Source organism: Sphaeramia orbicularis, chromosome 21 (assembly GCF_902148855.1).
Source record: "Sphaeramia orbicularis chromosome 21, fSphaOr1.1, whole genome shotgun sequence".
NCBI classification, from domain to species: Eukaryota; Metazoa; Chordata; class Actinopteri; order Kurtiformes; family Apogonidae; genus Sphaeramia; species Sphaeramia orbicularis.
In genome coordinates, this window is record NC_043977.1 from 24,453,374 (window position 1) to 24,476,966 (window position 23,593).

Sequence of the window (23,593 nt, forward strand, 5' to 3'; positions counted from 1 at the left end):
ATAACTCATTAAGTACTAAATCATTTGACAGTGTTGACAGGTGGTTATGTTTTTACCTCAACCAACCTTCACAGTTGATGGTGATGAGCTACTGCTTCCCACACAGTCTAACGTGGGGAGCCGGAGGGATTATTATTTCTCATTAAACTGTAACTAGAAGGAGCTGACTCCACAGAGAAGGTTACCAAGAGGGAGAAGCAGAGGAGCGGAGTGAGGGTTAGTTCAGTAATGAGTACGTCCACTCCTGTAGCCGAAGCTCAGTGGACGTGCGGTGGTCAAGGCAGTCACCATGGGCTTAAGACAAGATCACACAGTGTACAAGACCACCAAACAATCTTAATAATGCAGAGTTTAGTTCTCTACTGCTGTTCAGGTTGTCAATCTGCTGTGCAAGAAGCCATGTTTGTTTAATCCAACAAGAGGGTTCTCCACTCCAAAGCATATTAATGAGATTTTCACATCTTGCCTCCTCTTAAGGGAGGACAGCTACAGAACTACAAACAAGTGAACCCTTTCAAATTAACACATACAGTCTGAATGCTTTGATTTTCCTTTGCAGCATTTTGTTCTATAGCAAACCATTAAAACAGCAGACAAAGAAAGAATTACTACAATTACTGAGCATAACGTATTCAGTGTAAAAAAAGAAAAAGAACTTACCATCAAAGCGCTTATGTCTGGAAACAAAGGTGCTTCTTAATACATGACTCATTTCATCCACCAAATTCTCGAACTCCTGTTTACTCTGCTGGCCAAATTTGTCCTCCATTTCTGAGGTGCAACAAGTGTTTCCTTGAGGACATACTCGAAGATGTTCACCTGCAGGTAAGACACAAAGAGATGAACTTCATTCACATCAGAAATAAAATGGATCAAATTTACACATTAAAGGAAAGAAAGTGTGTCAGTCAAAACAAATGATTTCCTTTCACACCACAACAGCTCAATTTGAAGTGAATGTGCTGTGTGTATTTACGTCGGTATGAATGATTTTTCATGTTATTTATGTGAGTGTGTTAAATGATTATTGGGGAAAAAATGAAAAGGTGAAAATACAAAAAATCAGGTCAGCAGCTTGTTACAATAGAACACACCATGTGCCAGTGAACCACAGTTTCTCAGAACAGTTGCTCAAAAATAAATTGATGGCAGCAATTTGACATGAAAAACCCTTTATAGCCATATGAAATTACATTTCACCATAATTCTGTCAATATGGAAAACAGTTTATAATTCAAGAAATGTACAGAGCAAAAATGTATTTCTGGACATGAATGTGTAAAGGAAGAAAAATGAGTTCTCGGGTGTTTCTCATTTGGTCTGACAATAAGGGGTATTATTGTCTAAGGGTTATCAAAGTTAAATCAGTGGAGAGAAGAGATAATACATTCCTTTAAAATATTCTCTCTGCCCATTACATAATTGATGACATTGGAGGAAATACTTGAAGTGAATCAAAAGTTAATGATCTACATCATTCCATTTTCTCAAGAAGCTATTTTAAAAGCACATACGAAAACGTAGACTCAGTCTATTATCGCATTTATTTCTTCATTTCACAATCTAAAACCTAATATAACCACGGGAGGGTGAGCACAACAGGATATCGAAAGGAAATACAATCCTGTGATCAAATGATCAAAAGCTGCTATTGATAAAGACAACGATTGTCACTGCGGACAGAAAGGGAATACAATCTGCCTATGATATAAAACTGACATGACTTCCACTGCTTTCAAGTAAAATGTGCCACCTGTGACAGGAGCTGTTAAAAGAGACCATGTCATGTGATGTGCGATGCGCATGTGTGAGTGTTTTCGTGCACGGTGCTGTCAAACAAGACTATTTTTTCCTTCGCTAAAAGCATTAACATGTGTCTCATATGTGATCCGTGGTGTGAGCGACTGAACTCCATTTAACTATTATTCATGTTTCTCTTTCACACACACATATCCACACCAACTAAAATGAGAATTCTCACGAAAACAAGCTGAAACCACGATGCTCAAAACATTTAAATCTCTTGTACAATGTATACAATGAGCATGATCTTCCAAAGAGGGAAGCAGATGGAAGCAGATGGAAGCTATAAAATCCACATGCAGGAGCAGACAGATTGCACAGCAGCAGAGCAAGAAATGAATTTAAATGAGTGAGCCCCGCAGTCGATAAGCAACACTTTAGTTCGAACACAAGACAATTTTAGCCACTGGTGTGTACAAAAGCAGCCACAAGGTAGCACTTTACCCTTTTAAACTCCAACACCAAGAATTTACAGCCAGCGTGCCTACGTTTATAGCGTGCAGACTTTTTACCTCAAAATGTCAGAGGAGTAAACATTTAAGCATATATAGTCGGTTGCAGCAGTGGTTATTCTACAGCAGCTTGATTTAACCCATAAAGATACCGATACTACTGATCTAAACTGTTTAATACCTGTTAATCCACTGATCCTATCAATACAGAATGTAACTGAATTTAAATATTTAGGTGTTACACTTGACCCAAACCTAAGCTTTAAGAAGCACATTAAAAAGATGACAAATACAATAAAATTAACCGTACTAACTTCAGATATATCAGAAACTCACTGTCCACTGAAGCGTCAAACATGTATCTAAATGCAATGATAGTTCCACATTTTCTTTACTGTATGACCAGTTGGTCGCTGGCTTGTAAATCTGCCCTAAGGCCTCTAGTCATTGTACAGGGTGGGGAAGCAAAATTTACAATCTTTTGAGGCAGGGATTGAAAGACAGTGTATGACCAATTAGTTTATTGAAAGTCATGAGAATTTATTTGCCACAAGAAAATTTACATCATAGAAAATGTTTTTTTCTATGTGTCCTCCTTCTTTCTCAATAACTGCCTTCACACGCTTCCTGAAACTTGCGCAAGCGTTCCTCAAATATTCGGGTGACAACTTCTCTCATTCTTCTTTAATAGTATCTTCCAGACTTTCTCCTAATAGTTTTGCTCATAGTCATTCTCCTCTTTACATTATAAACAGTCTTTATGGACACTCCAACTATTTTTGAAATCTCCTTTGGTGTGACGAGTGCATTCAGCAAATCACACACTCTTCGACGTTTGCTTTCCTGATTACTCATATGGGCAAAAGTTTCTGAAAAGGTATGGATAATAGTGTTAGGTATGATTATGACATCAATATATGTTTGGTTTCAAAACAATTGACGTAGTGCCTGCTGAGAAAAAAACAACTAAATGTTCATTGTAAATTTTGCTTCCCCACCCTGTATAAGTACTCTCTCAAGATCCATGATAAGAAAAGGCGAGCATTCCATCACTGCTCAATTTTGTCCAAATATACGATCTTAAGCTTTGAAAATGTAATCATGTGTACAAATGTGTGTCTGTTGTTTAAGGTGATCCATAATTCTGCTGCTCCTCCCTTGAAAAGGTTTATTTCTTTGAGTTCTGGAAAAACATCTCCAACTACTCGATCAACAGCACGCGGCAAGTGCAGGATTCCAAGATACAAAACAGCATTTGCAAATTTATCATTCTCATGTGTGGCCATGCAACAGTGGAACACATTACCAACAGAATTACTAACAATTACAAACTATCACACATTCTCCTGCATGGTGAAAAAACAGCTTCTGTCAAACCAAACCTGTAGACATAATGTAATGTGATGTAAACATGTTTAGAGTGTGTGTGACAGACTGCAGTGGGACCAATAAGAGGGAATGGCTGGATGTGAATGGATATTTTATATAGATGAAATTATAAATATGCATTTTTTTTTACTGTTTTTTTTTAATGTTTTAGTTTTAATTAATGTCTGTTTTTTTTTTGTTTTTTTTTTAATGAGAACATACGCCTGCCCAGGGTTTACAGGTGGAAATTAGCACTAGTGCTAGAACCTGGCACACTACATCTCTCCTTCTTAAGGTTAATGTATATTGTGCATTGTCCCTGTCTAAATAAATAAATAAAATGAAAAATAAAATGAAAAATGACATGTAAATAACTGGTGTAAAATGCAGTTTATCATCTTTTCATGGCCATCAGATTTGACCCATTTGGACGTTCAGAGGCTTCGTAGTGAACATGGAAACACCGTCATCTTCTGCAGCATTGATTCACCAGTAAAACCCATGGAGGTTGATCAATGACAGTGGATGTAAATGCTTGGTTTATGTTCAGTTAATGATTTATATTTTACTGAAAAAGTCACTTTTTTCAGTTTTGTCTGTTTTTCATATAATAATCCTGAACTTTATTATGAGCTTTTATGAACATCTACATGATCAGTAAATGAAATACAGAAAAATACCTGATTTATCCTGATAAAATGCAAATGCAGTGGATAATATTATAATAAATGGTGATACATCACTTAAGAAAGGTTAGATATATAGGTTAGATAGACCATCCGCTCCATAGTATCTTTAATTAACTTAAATGCTCCTTTAATAGGCGAACGGTGATGCCCTGGTGTTCTACTGAACGTCTTAGGAATTCAATTGTTCCTGCTGTTGTGCGTTTTTATAATGAGAATTTTATTTCAAATTGCTATTGGGCTGTTGCACCGATGTTACAAGGGTCTGTAGCAGGGCGCAAAATTATGTGTTTTTGTACTGTGTGATAAATGTTACGAGTCCATGGCATTTTAATTTCCCCATTTGGGGATTAATAAAGCTATCTATCTATCTATCTATCTATCTATCTATCTATCTATCTATCTATCTATCTATCTATCTATCTATCTATCTATCTATAAAAAAATTCATTGCCATGGAGTAATAAAGACATTTTATTTTTATACAAATCCTACAGTGTGCCTTGGAATATTTTTTGAAATCTTGCATGTTTATGTGGATTTTTTTGACTCCAAATAGAAAAAAAATCATTTGGGAACTGAAACAAACGTAGCACTGGGTCTTTATGGTTGCAGAAGTTATTTTACAGCAGCTTGATTTAAGTCACATCAAGCAGTATATAACCGTCTAAAATCCAAACTATCAAAAGATCAATTTCAACTTTAATAACAATAACAAATTTGATTTCTGTAGCACTTTTCAATGCACCCAAAGCGCTTTACATTATTGATTCATTATACATTCACTCTCACATTCTGGTGGTAAACAACTGGAGCAGGCTGACAGAAGCGTGACTGCCAATTCATGCCAGACGACCACCAAACATTCATACACATTCATACACCAGTGTGAGTGACACTGGAGGCAAGGTGGTGAAGTGTGTTACCCAAGGACACAACAGTACACGACTAGGGTAGAGCGGGATTCAAACTGCCAACCCTTTGGCTATTGGACGACCCACTCTTCCTCCTGAGCCATGACCGCCCCATATCAAACACTATTTTTCCTTTACATCTAATCTGTTGGAATCAAAATGCAAGGACATTGGCTCCAAAATGAATCTAATGGGGAACAGTGAGTCGAAGTTCTGCCCTGTGGGACCTTATTTTGGAAAACAATAATTATATTCCAGTCAATGGGAAAACGCATTGATCTGGTTTGAATTATGCTGCCATTTACAGATATAATATTTGGCAATTTAGACGGAGAGAAGATAATTTCACAAGTTAAAAAAAGTTCAGAAAGTATCAGACTGAAAATATGTAAATGTAAATACTGCACATCAGAAAGTCAGGGAGTAGACGTGAATGTAACTGTCTCTGTCCATGGTCTGTCAATGAGGATGTCTGTGCAATTTCAACATGAGGAAAATGAAGAGATTATCAACTCTTTTTATACTTTTTCACCTCACTCCAAAAGATTAAGATAAGATCTGCCAAGGCGATGTTCATTTTGGTGGTGTACCAAGTGCAGTAAGACATGATGTCCATTCAAACTGCCTGTTTCTGTACAATCTTTGCCACAAAATGTGACTTTCTTGACTCTTAAAACTATATTTTAAAGTGACAAATGGCTCAAACGTGATCAAAACATTATTTGCCTGTCACCACTGACCACTCGTCACATTTTTTTTCCAATTTTCTGTCTGATTGGCTCCAAAAAGCTCTGGCTCCCACAAACGTACATTGGACTTCTCTCTAAAAATACTAAGTCAATATTTGTTCTTGGTTTTTTTTCAGGACTCAGTCTGGTCTCATCCTGTCTACTTGGACTATCCAATCAGTGATCTGGTGGTCCTTCATCAAATTTTTCCTCCGATAATAAGAACACAGGCTGAATAGAAGGCTTTGAAGCTGTAGTGCAAGGCTGTGATTGACAGGTGTGATTGACAGATTGATCACTCGCAAAGTTGGACTTGGAGAGCTTTTGTTTATTTAATAAAATAAATACTTTTGTGACAGACAGCTCTACTGTTGTTGTGGTTAATAGGTCACACAAACAACAATGTAAAATGAATGTATTACACAGTACTTCAGGAAATTTGTTTTATGGAAGTAGTGAGCTAGCATTTAGCATCAGCTCAACTCTAAAGGCTCCCACAGAGTCGGGCGTACTGTGCGTATTGTGAGCTGTGCGGACTCCGCACGTACTGTCCGCTGACGTTTGTGGTTTCACAGTCAAGCGTACGAATTTCACATTTAAAACAGGTCGATGTGAAGACTGCCCGCTGAGCAGTCTATTGTGTGACACTGAGAACAGAGATTGCGCTAGACATTTTTATTGTCCGTCATTTTGACGGACAGGGTCGTAAAAATTCTGTCACAACATATTGTTATCCGTCATTTCAAATTTTTATTTTTTAATGATAATGAGATATATTTAGTAGTATTTAATGTTCAAAAACAACTCAGTGATGCAGCAGCTGTAGTTGCTGCTGGCTGATAAACCAACGTGATATAACAACTCACATAATTCTATACGCCACTTTTAACTGGTGTGTTATCTGTAGACATTATAAGCTTTCCTTGTGTTTGTTCACACAGTGTCAAATCCCATGCACTGAGGGTTAGGGTTTGGGTTATGTGAACCAGAGATCTTGGCACAAATTGACATGCCGTCAAATAACACATGAAAGGTAGATAATGCGTACATATAGCACACCAAATGCCATAAGAACTGGCGTATTCCTCGCTTGTCCGTCATCCTTCACCGCATCAGTCCCTCTTTTTTCACCACATTTATCAATGCCATCACATTTACTGGGTTTTTAAAAATAACTAAGGAGACTCGGCTGTCTTCACATTTGCGCTACCAAAGTAGAATCTAATTTTGGCTAAAGTCAGCTAAACAACGAGACAAGACTGGACACTGACTGATTAATATGCACACTGGCACCAACTGGACAGGGGGTCTACTACAGGTGGACTAACTGGACAGGGGGTCTACTACAGGTGGACTAACTGGACAGGGGGTCTACTACAGGTGGACTAACTGGACAGGGGGTCTACTACAGGTGGACTAGCGGTGAGTCATTTGACTGAAGTACTGCTGTTGCATTCAGCATAATTGTGAACTGTGGTGCTGTTGGGTTCTATACAGGTAGGATACCGTTACGGAATGTTTGATGCCTTGTTCAGAGACAGACAGACCAGCAATCCTGCGAGCAGGTTCTGTTCACAGTGTTGTGTGAAAACTTTCTTTGGTAGATTACGCTCAGTATTTTAATCTGTCAAAATGACGGACGGCCTTCAGAATTTTCCGTCATTTAAAAAAAAAAAATCCGTCAATGGCGGAATATTTTCGGTTAACGCAACCTCTGTCCGAGAACACATACACAGAGTCTGCGCAGTGGTAAAAATTGAGCTTTGCACGGACGTGTCTGTTAGAGCTGCACAATATACAGTATTGTTTGAGCATCGTCATCGCAATAGTCACATTGCAGGTCCTGCGATATAGGAGGTGAGAAAAAATAAAGGAAGGTCCGCACAACCAGTGAGCTCCCAAACCATTTAATCGTGACGTTTCGGGCCAAGGCCCTTCATCAGACTGAGGAACTGAGGTTTGGGAGCTCACTGGTTGTGCGGACCTTCCTTTATTTTTTCTCACGTTCTACTTTTTTGGGATCCAGCACACCTCTAACTTTGGATGTGCGTGTCGTTCACCTTTTTTCCTGCGATATAGGAGGCAATTGAACTCAACATGTTCTCATCTAATTTCAACCTGGGTACCTGACACACACTGTGCACAGCGATCAACCAATCACAATTGTTCTTAATCAGTTTGCTGTAGCAGACCACGCCTCTGCACATGGAGTGAGTCGCTGGAAACAACATTGCAACGAACAAGAGAAAATCACCAAAAACAAAGACTTTGTGCCAAAAAGAAAAGCAACGTCAGTTATCTGGAATTATTTCAGCTAAAAGAAGGATGATTTTGAAACACGTGTTCTGTGTCGACAGTGTTTTGCATCTGTTGCCACAACAAGAGGTAACACAACTAATTTGTTTGACCACTGACGTTGGCGCCACACAGATATTATATCCTCCTTAGTATTTTGTCATATTGCAATATATCGCACCGTTAAAAATCATAATGTCAGTTTTTTCCAGTATCATGCAGCCCTAGAGTCCGTCCACTTTGGGTCCACATTGAGTCCGCCTCGAGTTTGTGCGGATGTTCACAGAGTCAAGGACACCCAACCCTGTGGAGGCCTTAACCCTTTGGACTCCCACAGCTCCGCCCCTGTTGTCTAAATATGGTAAATCCCACCTGCAAAAAGCTAAAATGGTGACATCCACATAAGGAACTAAACTGACTTTAAAACAGCAGTTCAGAAACCAATATATGACATCATGTTTCCTCTGTCGACTGACAGTCTATGGTATGAATAAATGTATTCTCCTTACTAGCATTTGTCTTACTTACAATCAGTATATTGGTATAAATAAGAGGGAAGAGTGAATAGAACTGGCAGTAATTCAGGATGGCAAATGATGGCAAGACTACATTATTACTCTTCCTGTGAGTTGTTTCTCATTAGGGCTAATAATGAATTAAAATAATGAAATAAGTGCTTTAGTTAGAAATAGGTGATCTGAATAAGTGATTGTAATTATGAATTCTTATAGTCTGGCTCTAGATGTACTCTTCTGGAATAAGGGTGAATTTCCATTGCACAGTGGCAGGACTGTCATTCCCCTTTTCTCTATCTTTGTGTTATCACAGATAGATGAAGGAAAGAACAACCATTCCCAAGTGAAAAAACAACAATCTTCAAGCTGCAACTACACCCTGAAAATGGCAAGTTCTGACAAAGACAAACCTCTTTTTTTTTTGTGTCATTCTTTTTTGTAGAGATTTAGTCATTTTAGTACTATGATGCGCTCATATTCCACCAAAACAGCATCTCTCATGACACTATTTTCCACAGACACTGAAGCTGCATCCTGTGTTCAGCACTGTCAAAGACCTGACTAAACAACACAGACAAGTTTTACCTCTATTCTACTACTGGATGATAGTGGAGACCTGTCTACAGAGTGCGGAGATAGGTCTGGGTATGCAAGACTAGAACTAGTGCAAAAGCAGCATCCAGGAAATGAAGAGAAAAGAGGAAGGACGAAGGATTGGTCAACACATGTGAGGACATTCTTCATATGACTTACAAACAATGGTCCTAAAAAAAAAAGACTGTTTGCAGTAATTAAAATATTCAAGGAATGTACTGCAGGGCATAAATAAATTCCAGGATGCTGCTTTTGTACCAAATCATGATCACAATCACCTGTTTGCAGGATCTGTTTTGAATTATTATTTTAACTCATTATTAGACCTTTTCTTGAATGCGTTACAGCCTGAATATAAGGAGTGAATGTGCATTTACAAATGAAATGAAGCTGACCACATAAAACTGTCATTGTAGAAGTGCAATAACACTGCATCTGTTATTTAATTTGCATTTCCCATACTGGCCAAATGTTTGTTTTTTTTCCCCCTTATTTACCATTGTAGATTCAAAGTGCCTTGTAGTTTTGCTTAACAGAATATATTCTTACAGAACTGAACAGCATGGTTTATGTTTGTCTCTAATTAAGCTTGATATTCGAAAAATACATTATGAAAAATATAAGCAGTGCTTAGGGATCAGAATAGCAAAATTTATGGAATTGCGTATGTGTATTATGCATGGGGCCATTGATAGATACAGAAAAATGCCTCACTTTCTTAGAACAGAACATAAATCTTATTTTCCACAAACAATAAGTATTAAAAACATCTATGTTTTCTATGCAAGGCAAAAAAAAAGAGACAGAGAGAGAAAGAAACAGAAGGTGGGACTGAGAAAGGTCCCGTCTGATAATACCTATGCCGTACTCAGTATATGCAGTGAAATTTGACTTTTAAAGCGTTTCATTATTTTCACTGTGGGTGTGCGTTTTCCAGCAAAAATAATTCAAATAAACTATGTGTATTGAATTCAAATGTGTAAATTTAAGTGCTTTGTTTTCTCAGTAATGTTTATCTCCTTTTCCAGTAGGCAGTGGGTGGTGCTAAACAGTCAGTAGGGCCTCCAAATCTCCCAAATGGCAGAATAAATCAACTAAACAAACATCCCACACATTTGAAGTCCACAAAAAGCTTTCTATGTTTAATTTATAATCATTCTCCTGAATCTTAGAATACAAATGCAATATATTTCTTCATTAGACATTTAATTTCTCTAGATATTTGTTATTTTATTATTGAATTGCAGTATGCATATATATACAAAAACTGCACCGGAAATTGCATAAGACAATAATTCAAGGTTAAGTATAAGGTATGTAAAACAAGCTTCAATCTTAGAAAAGAAAAGGGAGATTCACATGCAATTAGGCCTATCATTAGTGCATTTAGGCAGACAACACCCATCTAGATGTTTTGTTGGATCCAGTGTAGCTCTACGAAGCTCACAACTCAAGCATCACATCGTCTTTCAGACATGACATTCCTCTAAAACTGTAAATATAGATGCATTTTGTTAAACACGAAGCCACCCACATTATGTTTCACTATAAATAAAACTGGTGCCTTGATTTTGTTGCAGAGACATGTAGGTTGTTAGTGAAAGATGCACAGGTTTTTTTTTTTTTGCATTTCCTCATTAGGCAGGAGGAGACTGGAGCGGATGGTAAATACAGACATAAAAAAAAAAAAAAAAAATCCAAGAGTTCCAAAAAAAGAGTGGGGTAAGCATCCTGACTGAGAACAATGAACACTGAAAACACATTTAGCATCTGTGAAATTAACCACCCTTTACTTTATCAAAAACTATAAACTATTGAATCAAGTTAATGTAATACATCCCTAAATAAATAAATCTGAATCACTGATCAGACTCAAAATAACTAATAAATGTGTAACTGCATATCAAACCAAGTGAAAAAATACAGATGCATTTTCACTTTTGAGCTCTCATTTTCCCTCAAAGTCAGTTTTCCCAGTTTAGAAACCTTCAGCCACTGATGGTGCCAACCTCTGCTATAGTTTGTGAAATCTATAAATCTGTCTATTTAAAAAAAAAAAATCACAGTTTGGCTTAAATCTAAACAATATGTGTCATTTGATTTATCACATATGTCCAACCTTTTCTGTATTAAGCAATACCTGATATCTTTATTCTCAACTAAATAATGATATTGACAATATTTAACCTTTAAAGACCCAAACAGCTACTGGCGACCCAAACCATTTACTGATGTAAACAGTTTAATACCTGTTAATCCACTAATCCTATCAATCCATGTAAATAATTGGTGTAAAATGCAGTTTGTTGTCTTTTCATGGTCATCAGATATAACCCATTTGGACATTCAGAGGCTCTGTAGTGAACGTGGAAACACCATCATCTTCTACAACATTGATTCATCAGTAAAACCCATGGAGTTGGATCAATGACAGGGGATGGAGACAGTTTTATATATATATATCTTTGCTAAAAAAAAAAAAAGTCACTTTATATCTTCACTTTTGTCTGTTTTTCATATAATATCCCTCAAGTCTAGTCTGAGTTTTTATGGCCATATACACTGTAAGCCCGGAATTTATATTTACTAAAATGCTTTAATTACAATGCACTTAAATGATTTAAGTTTTATGATGTCACTATAAAATGTTAAATATATTCTACTAATTTGTAGACATAGTTGAAAGTACGAAAAAGTTTAAGTTGAATGGAATTAAATCACTAAGTTTTAGTCATGACCATCATAAAACTTAAATCATTTAAGTGCATTGTAATTAAAGCATTTTAGTAAATACAAATTCCGGGCTTACAGTAGCATCTTTTTATCTTTGCATTGCACTGTGGGTATTGGGCATGTTGTTGAAAATGTGTTATTTTTATGTGCTGGGGTTCAGCGGGGTTGTGGTGTTACTGTTAATTTGGATTTAATGTGTGTATGGCAGTGTTTATTGGCCTTTTTGTGTTTGTTTTTGTATTTTTGTAGAGCTGCACCATGAGTCAGAGCCATAGGAAGAACAATGGCTTTCCTGTTCATCTAAGACTGTTATTGTACTATGGAAATCTTAATGTCTTATCAAATTAAAAGCACTTCCTGTACTGACAAATGACCTTGTGCTAACTTCCATTCATGCTTCAATATATTAACTTGAATAATTTCGTAACTATTTTGGTCAGGAATAGGATTTTGAGTTTGATTATCTTAAAAAAAGTTGTTTAATCAATGATAAAATAATCTGGCTGCAATTGAGAAAATTAGTCAGTGTAACCTAAAATGCTGAGTTGAATGGTTGGATAGTGGGGTTGATTTTACAACAGATTTAAAGTACAAATAACTTGTCTTTTAGTGTTTTCTACTTAATAGTTTAAGTTCAATACTTTTAGCATTAAAGTTAAACCTACTTAAACCAATTGATTAGGTGATCATTACGCAAATCATTTAAGTGCAATCACTTGCCTCAAATTTTTTGAGTAAACTTTACTTATCCGGGCTTACAGTGTACATGATCAGTAAATTCAGTATGAGAAAACAACTGATTTCCACTGAAAAATGAAAAATACACTGGATAATATTGTAATAAATGGTGATAAATCACTTTAGAAAGGTTAAATAGAGAGAAAAATTCATTTGGGAACTGACACTACAATAGCTCTGGGTCTCTATGGGTTAATTATTTAACAAAGCTGGCATATACAGTTGCGGAAAAAAATATTAAACCATCAAAAGTCATAAAAAAAACAATGGTTATGCAATCAAGTACTAACTCCTGTGTGTATCATGGGACTAAAACAGACAGAAAAGAAAACATGGAATGCCTAAAAGCACTGTTTTTGTCAGTATAATGCCATAGATATTGATGTAAGAACTGAAGTGATTTTGGTTATAATCAGGAAAACAGCTATCAGGAAATGTCTAGATATCAGCTCAGAAATTAAACTCTTATGAGCTATTTTTGTTGTTATCATTATATTTGTCCAAACAAGTGTACCTTTAGTTGTACCAGGCGTTAAAATGAACAAGAACTTGACAAAAACAAGGATGGTCTAATAATTTTTTCCACGACTGTATTTCCTAATACAATGTAGCGCTAGGAACATAATTTTATCTCACCAGACTCATTGAAAAAAGCGTGTGCAACATTTATGTTTCATTTTAGGACAGTTCATTAGCAGTTAGACTACTATACAAAGACCCAGCAGGGTAGATGTTAGTGGCAAGTCCCTCTGGCTCCATACTTTTGAGTGCAGCCTTTTCATCAGATATGTCAAGGAGAGAAAAAAAATCCATTTTGACACAACAACCCTTCTGTGCACTTCAGGAGTCTCAACAGAGCAAAACATCACTTAAAAATAAGTCTGTCATACATCAACATATGGGAAGGAGCTTTCAAAGGACTCTGCCACTCAGCAAAGGGCCGCGACCTTTCCAAGCCAAGGTTAAAACAGCGCTGTGGCCTCTCAGATTATTTATCTGCTGGAGCAAACACACACCTCGCACATTAATAAGACGTAGCGTAAGAGCCGGATGCTTCTTTTACAGCAGAAAAGATAATACATCTCCAAAATTTAATGCAGTGTACAAAATAGAAGAAAAAAAAAAAAAAAAACCATGGCATGAAAAGGAAAAAAGTGACATGAAAAGACAACTTGTCTGTGTAGCCAAGCCTGGTTTAGCATGTTTGTATGTACCATAAAGCACCATTATGCTTCAGAAACTACTCTAAACACAAAAGGAGCCAGTGTTGCACTAAGATGAGCGATGGCTAAGACATTCTGAGACACTCCCTGCAATGCTCTAGAGACGTAAATGCTCCCTGACAAAACATTTCTAAAATATTCAGCTCTTGCACATTTAGAAGAGGACTTACTTCCTTTATTTCAAAGTAGACATAATCATAGTCTGCCTAAAGTCGACGCGCCTCAGACTTAGTCCTCACTCAGAGCTCCTTCAGTGTCTGATATCTCAGCAATCATAAAAAATGATGCAGAGTTCAGACAATGCTTCTATCCTGCCTGCATGCATTTCCGAAACAATCTCAAAGTCAGATGATATAAAGCAGGGGTCTCAAACCCATTTTCTTTCAGGGGCCACATTCACCCCGATTTGATCTCAAGTGGGCCAGACCAGTAAAACAATAGCATAACAACCTATAAATTATGACAACTCCAAATTGTTACCTCTACCAAGGAGGTTACGTTTATGTCGGTGTTGGTTTGTCTGTCTGTCTGTCTGTCTGTCTGTCTGTCTGTGTGCAAGATAACTCAAAAAGTTATGGACAGATTTGGATGAAAATTTCAGGAAATGTTGATACTGGCACAAGAAACAAATGATTAAATTTTGGTCATGATCGGGGGTGGGGTGGGGCGGCCACTGATCTGCCTTGGCGAGGTCTGCGCTCTCTTTTCTAGAAAAGCACTCGTAGAGCGCAGACCTCCGCCAAGGCAGATCAGTGCCCCCCACCCCCCCCACCCCCGATTGCCACCAAAATTTAATCATTTGTTCCTTTTGCCAGTATCAACATTTCCTGAAATTTTCATCCAAATCAGTCTATAACTTTTTGAGTTATCTTGCACACAGACAGACAGACAGACAGACAGACAGACAAACATCGGGGGGGGGGGGGGGGGGGGGCACTGATCTGCCTTGGCGGAGGTCTGCGCTGTCTGAGTGCTTTTCTAGTTGTCTTTGTTTTGGTGCAAAAAAACCCCATTAAATTATGAAAATACTTTTATAAACTATCCAAACAAAAAAGATGTGAATAACCTGACAAAAAAAATAAAAAATTCTTAAGAAAAAAAAGTGCTATTTTAACAATGTTCTGCCTCAACTTAATCATTTCTACATGTGCAATACAGATTGGCCCTACAAAGACACTAAACACTGAGTAACAGGCAGAAAATTGTTAAAATTGTGCTTAATTTTCTTTAGACATTTCAGGTTCATATTTGTTCAGGTTATTCATGTTTTATTGTTACAGGATAGTTTGTAAATGTAAATATTTTCATAATTTAATGTTATTTTTTGCACTAAAACAAAGACAAAAATTTGAAGTTGTCATTATTTATAGGCATAATGTAAGATTATTTTTTTCACATCAAACTGAGAAGAAAATATGGAGTCATTACATTCTGTAGGTTATTATGCTGTTATTTTACTTGAGATCATATTGGTCTGTGTGTGGAACCGGAACTAAAATAAATTCTACTGCCTTGACTGTGGAATTTTTGCACTTTGCAAATTCATCACACGGGCCAGATTGGAACCTTTGGAGTTTGGCCCCCGGGCCACATGTTTGAGACCCCTGCTATAGAGCAAGGGTGTCAAACATACGGCCCACGGCCCAAAACCGGCCCGCCAAAGGTTCCAATCTGACCCATGGTAGGAATTTGAAAAGTGCAAAAATTACTCTGATGACATTAACAGTCAAGGGTGTCGACTTCATCTTAGTTCAAAGGAACATACACAACCCAACTGTGATCTTAAGTACAACAAGTGGTGCCAGGCACAATAAACCCCGCCCCTCACATGTATTGTATTTTATTTTAACGTCAATCCAGCCGATGTCATCATGTCTATGGGTGTGGTGATGTCAGTGTATCAGTTACCGCTATATGTGTGCCGAGTTTGAAGTAAATTAAAACAAAATTGATGATTTTATAGACATTTGAAATTTCACCCATTATAAGTAAATGGGGAAAAAAAATTATAAAAATTCATTAAATATTGGGCTTTGACCTACTTTTCCCAAAACGTAATCAGATCTATTCTGGGTCACTGGCAATCTATAAATCCAATTTGGTAAGAATTCAACCAATATTTTTGTTGCTAGAGTGTTGACAAACAAACCAAACCAAAAACAATACTCCTTACCTCCGCTTTTGGGGGGCAGGGTAAAAATATTCCATGACATGTATAAATAACGACTCCAAATTTTTCTCTTTAAGCACAAAAAAAATAACATTACATTATTAAAATATTTTAATTAACAAACTATCCTTCAACAATTGAATGCGAATAACCTGAATAAATTTGAATAACCTGAAATATCTAAAGAGAATTACGTGCAATTTTAACAATATTTTGCCTGTTCTTAAATATTTTGTATCTTTGTAGCTCTAATCCATAATGCACTTGTACTTTGTAACCTCCTGAGACCCAGGAAAGTGAAAGTTTTAGCTTTTTTACATTAAACAGTTGTCTTAATTGGAAACTGTACAATGTAAGTTTTTTCAGATACATTTTCAAAATTATTTGTATTTATTAATTTATTTATTAATGAAATGTCCTTTGCAGTGGACAGCATTTTTAAGTAAAACTGTGAAACTTTTGTCCCCTACAGAGGACAAAAATGCAGTTTAAATGATATATTTAATAGGCATAATATTTGATCAAATTGCACTTATTTTTCTTAAGAAATTAATTTTTTTTCTGGTTATTCACATGTTTTCTGTTTGGATAGTTTGTCAATATAAATATTTTCATAATTTAATGGTTTTTTTTCACTAATACAAGGAGTATAATTGGAGTTTTTATCATTTATAGGCTGTTGTGCTAGTATTATACTGGTCTGGCCCACTTGACATCAAATTGGCCCCTGAAAGAAAATGAGTTTGATATCCCTGATATAGAGGCTTCACAATGAAGTCTTTCAGTGTGATCCACATATGTGATATGTACAGATTCACACTATGTTCCTCGGTTCCTTACAGCAGAATCACAGGATAGGTTTGAGAACAGTTTGTCTATTGTAGTAATATATATATATATATATATATATATATATATGTGTGTGTGTGTGTGTGTGTGTGTGCTGCTGCTGCTGTTTGTAAGAGGATGAAAACCATTCTGCAGTACCACGAGGAGTCGGGCTGTGAGTCTGAGGTGTCCTCACAAGTCCAACACCAGACATTACCGGCTTATTAATGCTCCATTGTTGGTATTTGTACAGGACTCAGCAAGTTTTTTCCCATATAAACCATAATCTGGCAGTGATTCAGTACTGTACTTTCAACCTTTCAACAGTACACATTACTCATTCATTACTTTTAGAGTAACTTTAGGCTGACATTTAACAGCTTTTTAATATTTTCTTTCTTTCAACATCTTCTATAGGCCCCTTAAGAGATGGGCGACTAATCACTTTTAACGGTTTAGCTATAGATTCAAAGCACCGCTCCCATGATGAAATTTCCAATGACATCATTCTTTTATCTGCTGTTCCATCAATTCACATCCTATGTCTTTCAAACAAAAATAAAAAAACAACCCATGAGAGTAAAAAAAAAGGATTTGGAAACACTTGTGAAAACATCAGAATTTTTTCCACTGAAATGTACTGAAAGAGCTTTGGGAGAGTCTTCCTTGTTTCTTTACTGCTTGGATCTTTGCTGAGCCAAGTGTTATGCAGATGGGATTTCTGCTTTTGCTTTTTCTCTTTTTGCAGGTACGTGGTAGTAAGAGTGTGGCAATTGTTGTCAAACTGAAACAATATTAAGAGCAGAAAATTCTAGATTTTGTTTAAAACATGCTAATTTCAATACTTAAATGAGTATTTTTCCTCTTCAGATCAGGCTTTTTTCTACATAACTACAGTACTTATTAAATAAAACATATAAATTACTCAAAGTTTATATGCTGTGCTAAGAAAAATAACATGCAAGTTCATTTATTTTTGGCTCTCCTTTGCTGTGGAACTCCGCAGCCTGAATCCTCATGCTGCCCTCATGCTGTTGGGAAGACGATCCTTTCCACTAGCGAATTTGAAAATACAAGTGTGTTGTGTTCAAGTGCAAAATGAAAGATGGATGACACATTTTATTGTAACCTGCTATTTGGGTAAAAGAGTTTGGTGTTTTTGTGTTAATTCACCTGCTACAGCATTTTCTTTTTTGCAAATTGAGTATGCTATGAAAGTCCAAAATCATCAGCTAACAGCAGTAGAGCGTTAATTATCATTTGCAATGAATCCCTTGTTGTTGTCTGCCCCTGTTGAAAAGTTCAAAAGTTATTTTCATGTTAGCGGCTTGTGTATCTAATTTCTTCCCAGTTCTCCAATGGAAAATACGATGTGAGGGGGTGTTCATGTGGAATTTTTTAGTTTGTAACTAGTATTCACCATAATTCCCATATCATGCGAAGGCAGGATCAGTGATTAGCTAATTTTTAGTGTAAATGTTTTAGCACCAACAACAGGAAAACACACTTTACAACAGTTTTAAATCTTCTTTAATTCTTCAAATGGAAGCCATTGCTTACCACTTGACATTCTTTATAGATGTCAACATTCTGGTTCTTTAAGTGCTTTGTTGAATACGTTGTGTTTGCTCTGAATCACCACATGTACAGGTGCAGCTCAAAAAATTGGAGTATCATGAAAAAGTTCAAGATTTTTTCGCACTCATTTCAGAAAGTGAAACATAAACATCGACATACTTTTCAGAAGCCTGACATTTCTGTTTAAAATATCCTTTTTTAATTGATTTTATGTAATATTCTAATTTTCTGAGACATAGAATTTTGGGTTTTCATTATCTGTAAGCCATAAACATCAAAATTTCAAGAAATGAGGCTTGAAATATTTCACTCTATGTCTAATGAGTCTATATTATACAGGGTGTCCCATAAGTCTCCATACATAGGAGACATAATACATATGGTTCTAACATGTATTTCTTTATATTTCTTCTTTATAGTTCTTCAGCAGTGGAGGACACGCATTGAAATGTGTTCCCGACAAAATGGCAGTCATATAGAGCATATTATATAAATAAAAATGGTTTATGTCAAGAAACGTTTATTTTTCCTATGTATGGAGACTTATGGGACACCCTGTTTATGAGTTTCACTTTCTGAAATGAGTGACAAAAAATATTGAACTTTTTCATGATATTCTAATTTTTTGAGCTGCACCTGTAAATCGGATTGTTTGTATCCTTGGTCTTTCTTTATTCATTTAAAGTTATGTCAAAAACAGAAATGTATTAGATAACAGGGATATGAACTAAATCTACTCATACCCACAGTCTGATGGTAAATGGTCGGTACTTATTTGACGCTTTTCCACACTTTCATGGTGCCCAAAGAGCTTTACAAAGCCTCATGTTTACACATTCACACACACACTCATACACCAGTAGGCCACCATGCAAGGTGCTGCCAGGCCCTACTGGGAGCAATTTAGGGTTCAGTGTCTTGCCCAAGGACACTTTGACATGTGGACAGTCGGAGGCAGGATTCAAACCATTGACGACCCCATTGGACGTCCCGCTCTACCAACTGAGCCACCTGATAGATTTCTGTGACCATGAGGGGGAGTAGTGAATCACTCTGCCAGTCTCCCATGGTGAGAAAATCTAACGCCACGGGGCCTTTGACCAAAGCACCAGAAAGTGACCAGATGGGATGAGAACCATTAAGAAACAACTTCCAGAGTCACACAGAGTGACAAAGTGATAAAAGCTAGAAGCACTGGACACAGCTGTAAATGAAAAGAGTGGATCGTCGTTGTCGTTCTACACGGGTGGGTTTTCTTTAGTGCAGATATTGACAACACAAACCTACAGAAAAAGAACATCTGTGGTTTTACTGTGGCTGTTTTCTATCTAAAAACAGAGCTAAGCTAACAGAGCTATAATGTAAACTATCAGCTGATGCAGCATGTGAAGATTATAAGACTCAGTGTTATTTAGACCGACTGTCAAAATAACCGGCTATGAGTTTAAGAAGAAGAAATCTTGATGATACCATAATATAGATGTGTAAACAATGATCTGTGATCTTTATTCAGTGAGTGATACCGTCTGTGGATTCATAGTGTTGGTGGTTTTGGTCGTACTAACTGTGTTCTGATAGATAACTTTCTTCTGCTGTTGAATGTTTGGAACGTCGATACTACACAGAACCCCTTTTATGAGCAAACACCACAACAAAACCTGTAATATAAAACCCCTTGATGTGAGTTTTTGACTGGAGCAACAAAGAGGAGTGATGATGAAGACAGCATCTGTGAGTGAGTGAGAGGAGGCGGAGTTGTGTGTGCACTGCAGCGGTGTTGTTGTGTGTCTGCTCACTGTCAGAGAGACGAACGGGCAGCTACTATCAGTGCATCAATAGTGCAGAAAATCAGTTCTGAATCCATCTCAAATATTCAGAAATGATAAGTCAATATTTTATACAGCACCATGTAGCAAGTATGATTTCTGCGATAAGATTTCTGGGATCCGGAGCAATCAAAAGAGAGAACCGCACAGGAACCACTGGCGGTGAAAGTAAAACAAGAAGACTTGTCTCATCTTAACTTCAATATTCTAAATCAATCTCTGTCCTCTGTCTAGGGCAAAAAAAAAAAAAAAAAAAGGAGGAGGCATCACATCACTTTCCATCCAGATACGGCACATACCACATTAAACACAGAGCAGATCATACTCGAATTAACATTTTAATGACAGGGAAACAAAAAACACATTCAATAGATAGTTATCTGATCACCAAGCAGAGACACTGTGAAAAATGTTCAGATGCTGGAATCTAATGACAGAGATTTATGCATTCACCCTGCAATTTATTAACACCTATGCAAGCTGCCATCATAAGTAGCAATTACTTTGTGTCACTCCTATGAATGTAATCAAATGGAGTGTCAATCAAATCAGATAGCTTATTATCGCTGCTAATGAAGCTCTACAACATTAACATTCTACCTCCTTCCTGTAGATGTGCTCACATTTTGCTATTCAGAACTGCCATGTCTTGAAGGCATCTGTATTTTAGTAGCAATTGTTCCGAATATTTCATGAACATCTCCATTAGCACCTCTTGAATCCCTCAGTTTTTGTCACTGATGATAGCATTTATTTACAGTGTCAGAGAGAAGAGCTGTCAGAGAAGGCGCTGTGTTACTCCACACTTCACTATTTATCAACAGCAAATTGTGAATTACAGTCAAAATTCTGCTCAACATATATTTTCAGTCAATGTGATGATAATATTACAGTCCAGAAGTCTTAAGGAAGCTTATATGCCACAACTCAACATATGAGTCAGCCTGGAGATTAAAGTATCTAAGCTCTTGCTGCAAAGGTAGGCCAACTCTCACAAGTATTCATCAGTGTACCTGATGGCCAAAAAGACTCTCAGACTCACAGCATATGTGCTCTGCCATCTGCTGTGTCCTCCAGTTTCCCCTGACAAACTTTTATGCTTTCAGATTGGAAGTCACTGACAGTCCTAATAAAATCAACACTAGTTTCAGTTCAGGTTCTACTTTATCACATCACTCACGCAATTACATTTCAAAAGGTGACTACAACATTCATTCATTCATTCATTCAGTTTATTCACATATATATTAAAATATCCAAGTATAAGAACATTACATTTTGCATTTACATTATGTGAAATTGGACACCCTGGGAAGTTGAAGAGCTTCTGAGAGGGACCCAGACACAAAGAATAAATACATGTAACAATAACGCAACACATTTTACATACATACAACATAGTTTTTATTTTGGTGAATGGTTTAGATTTAGTTAAGTAATCCGAGATAATACAACGTTTCCTAAGCATATGTTTGCCGTGCTTGCAGGTCCATAAGTGTTAGGACAGTGACACAAACAAAAAGATTCAAGCCTCTTCTACTTGCATTGAGAATTCTTTTGACAACATTTGGAATTAATTCTAGATCATTTGTCACAAAATAACCAGGCATTTGGTCACATGCAGTCAGTTGTCCAATTACTTCTCTGAGCCTCTGAAAATGGAGGAACTTTTTTTAAAAATGGTTTTAATTCCTAAATGTTAATGTAATATTTTTGTGTAACATCTCAAATTAAAGCCTCATTTCAATCACATCTTCATTATTTCATTTCAGATCCACTGTGATGGTGTACACAGGCAAAATTACAACATTTGTGTCACTGACCAAATGCATATGGACCTGATTGTGTTTATACAATGCACAGCTAAAAATGTTACCATTTCACTGTATGTTTAACTAACAAAATACTGTATAACATGAAAAAAAAACATATATGTTGACAACACTGAGCCCAAGGACCTTGCTCTCTGTCATTTTCATAAAGTCAAGGCGGTTTGTGACAAACCGCAGCTCATTTCCAGCTCAGTGCCATTTATGGACGGCATATTGTATATGGTTACAGTGAAACAGAGAAGGACCAACTGTCCAAAAGAAAATTCAGACAAACTATCCAATGAACTTCCCTGCATAACTTGGACATCCATAAAAGTCTTTACTGGAGTGAAGTGGTGCTCCTAAAAGTAGGTCCCTGCTATTTTACCCATTCTTTTATTAAACCAATAGCCATTGTTGTAAAAAAAAAAAAAATTATATACATCATACTGTCTCGTTCATGCCTTTTCCCATCATACTCCTTCTTAGCCAAACTCTGCTGCTACACACCATTGTTTTGTCTATAGCACCATTTGCAAAAAAAAAAATGTTTCATCGATCACATAAATGGTATTTATGTAGCTTGTCTGAGCAAAGATAGATATTTTAAGAATATTCTCAGTAAAAGGAAACCTGCATCCAGTCAGAATAAAATCTATTCTCTAAAATGGTTCTGTGAACTAAATGTAGTTCTCAATTCAAATCCAAACGAGAACACTGCTCATTCCTGTCGTTTCTGTGTTCGCACAATGAACTCGATCGTTTCTGGTGGTGCGATGACCGCTCCTGTATCCCTGCTCTGCCTGGTCTGTTTTGTTTGCTCTTTTCTCTCGCCTGTCAGGAGGCAGCCAAGCAGACTGGAGGTCATCAGGCAAAAGGGGGTTCACCTGAGCTATGGAGGCACGGCTAGCTTTCAAATCTGGCCTGCTCAGTCTGATTCAGTCTCCTCGAAGCGTCTGCATCATCCTAAAATGTTTTCTTTATTAGCATTAGCACCCAATGTACGGCCTTAACCAGGTATTTGCTTGCAATACTGATTTTACAGATTCATCCCATATGGCCATGATTAATTTATATTAAGAGTTAACATGTAATGAAGTGATTTTTGATTCCACCATATGTGTTCTCCCTCCTCCTTTGTCTGAACTTTGTGCCAGTTCATGACAGTACACACAGACAGAACACAGTGACCATGGACACAAACATACAGTAAAGCAGCCCACACACTTGGTAAAAGGAGCAGCATATAGCACATATATAATTTGTTAAACATAGGTCTGCTTCAGTCCACTATACCATACTGGAATGAGGCTGTTTGGTTTGTAGTACTT

At 36.8% G+C, this 23,593-nt stretch overlaps 1 protein-coding gene across 1 annotated transcript in view; it reads right to left on the reverse strand.

Annotated features, from left to right (window-relative positions):
* Positions 1 to 23,593, reverse strand: part of gpc6b (glypican 6b) — a 136,124-nt gene that overhangs the window by 94,850 nt on the left and 17,681 nt on the right. The window contains exon 2 of the mRNA XM_030124597.1: positions 661 to 819. Within this exon, the coding sequence (XP_029980457.1) occupies positions 661 to 819 (159 nt within the window). The remainder of the gene's footprint in view (positions 1 to 660; positions 820 to 23,593) is intronic.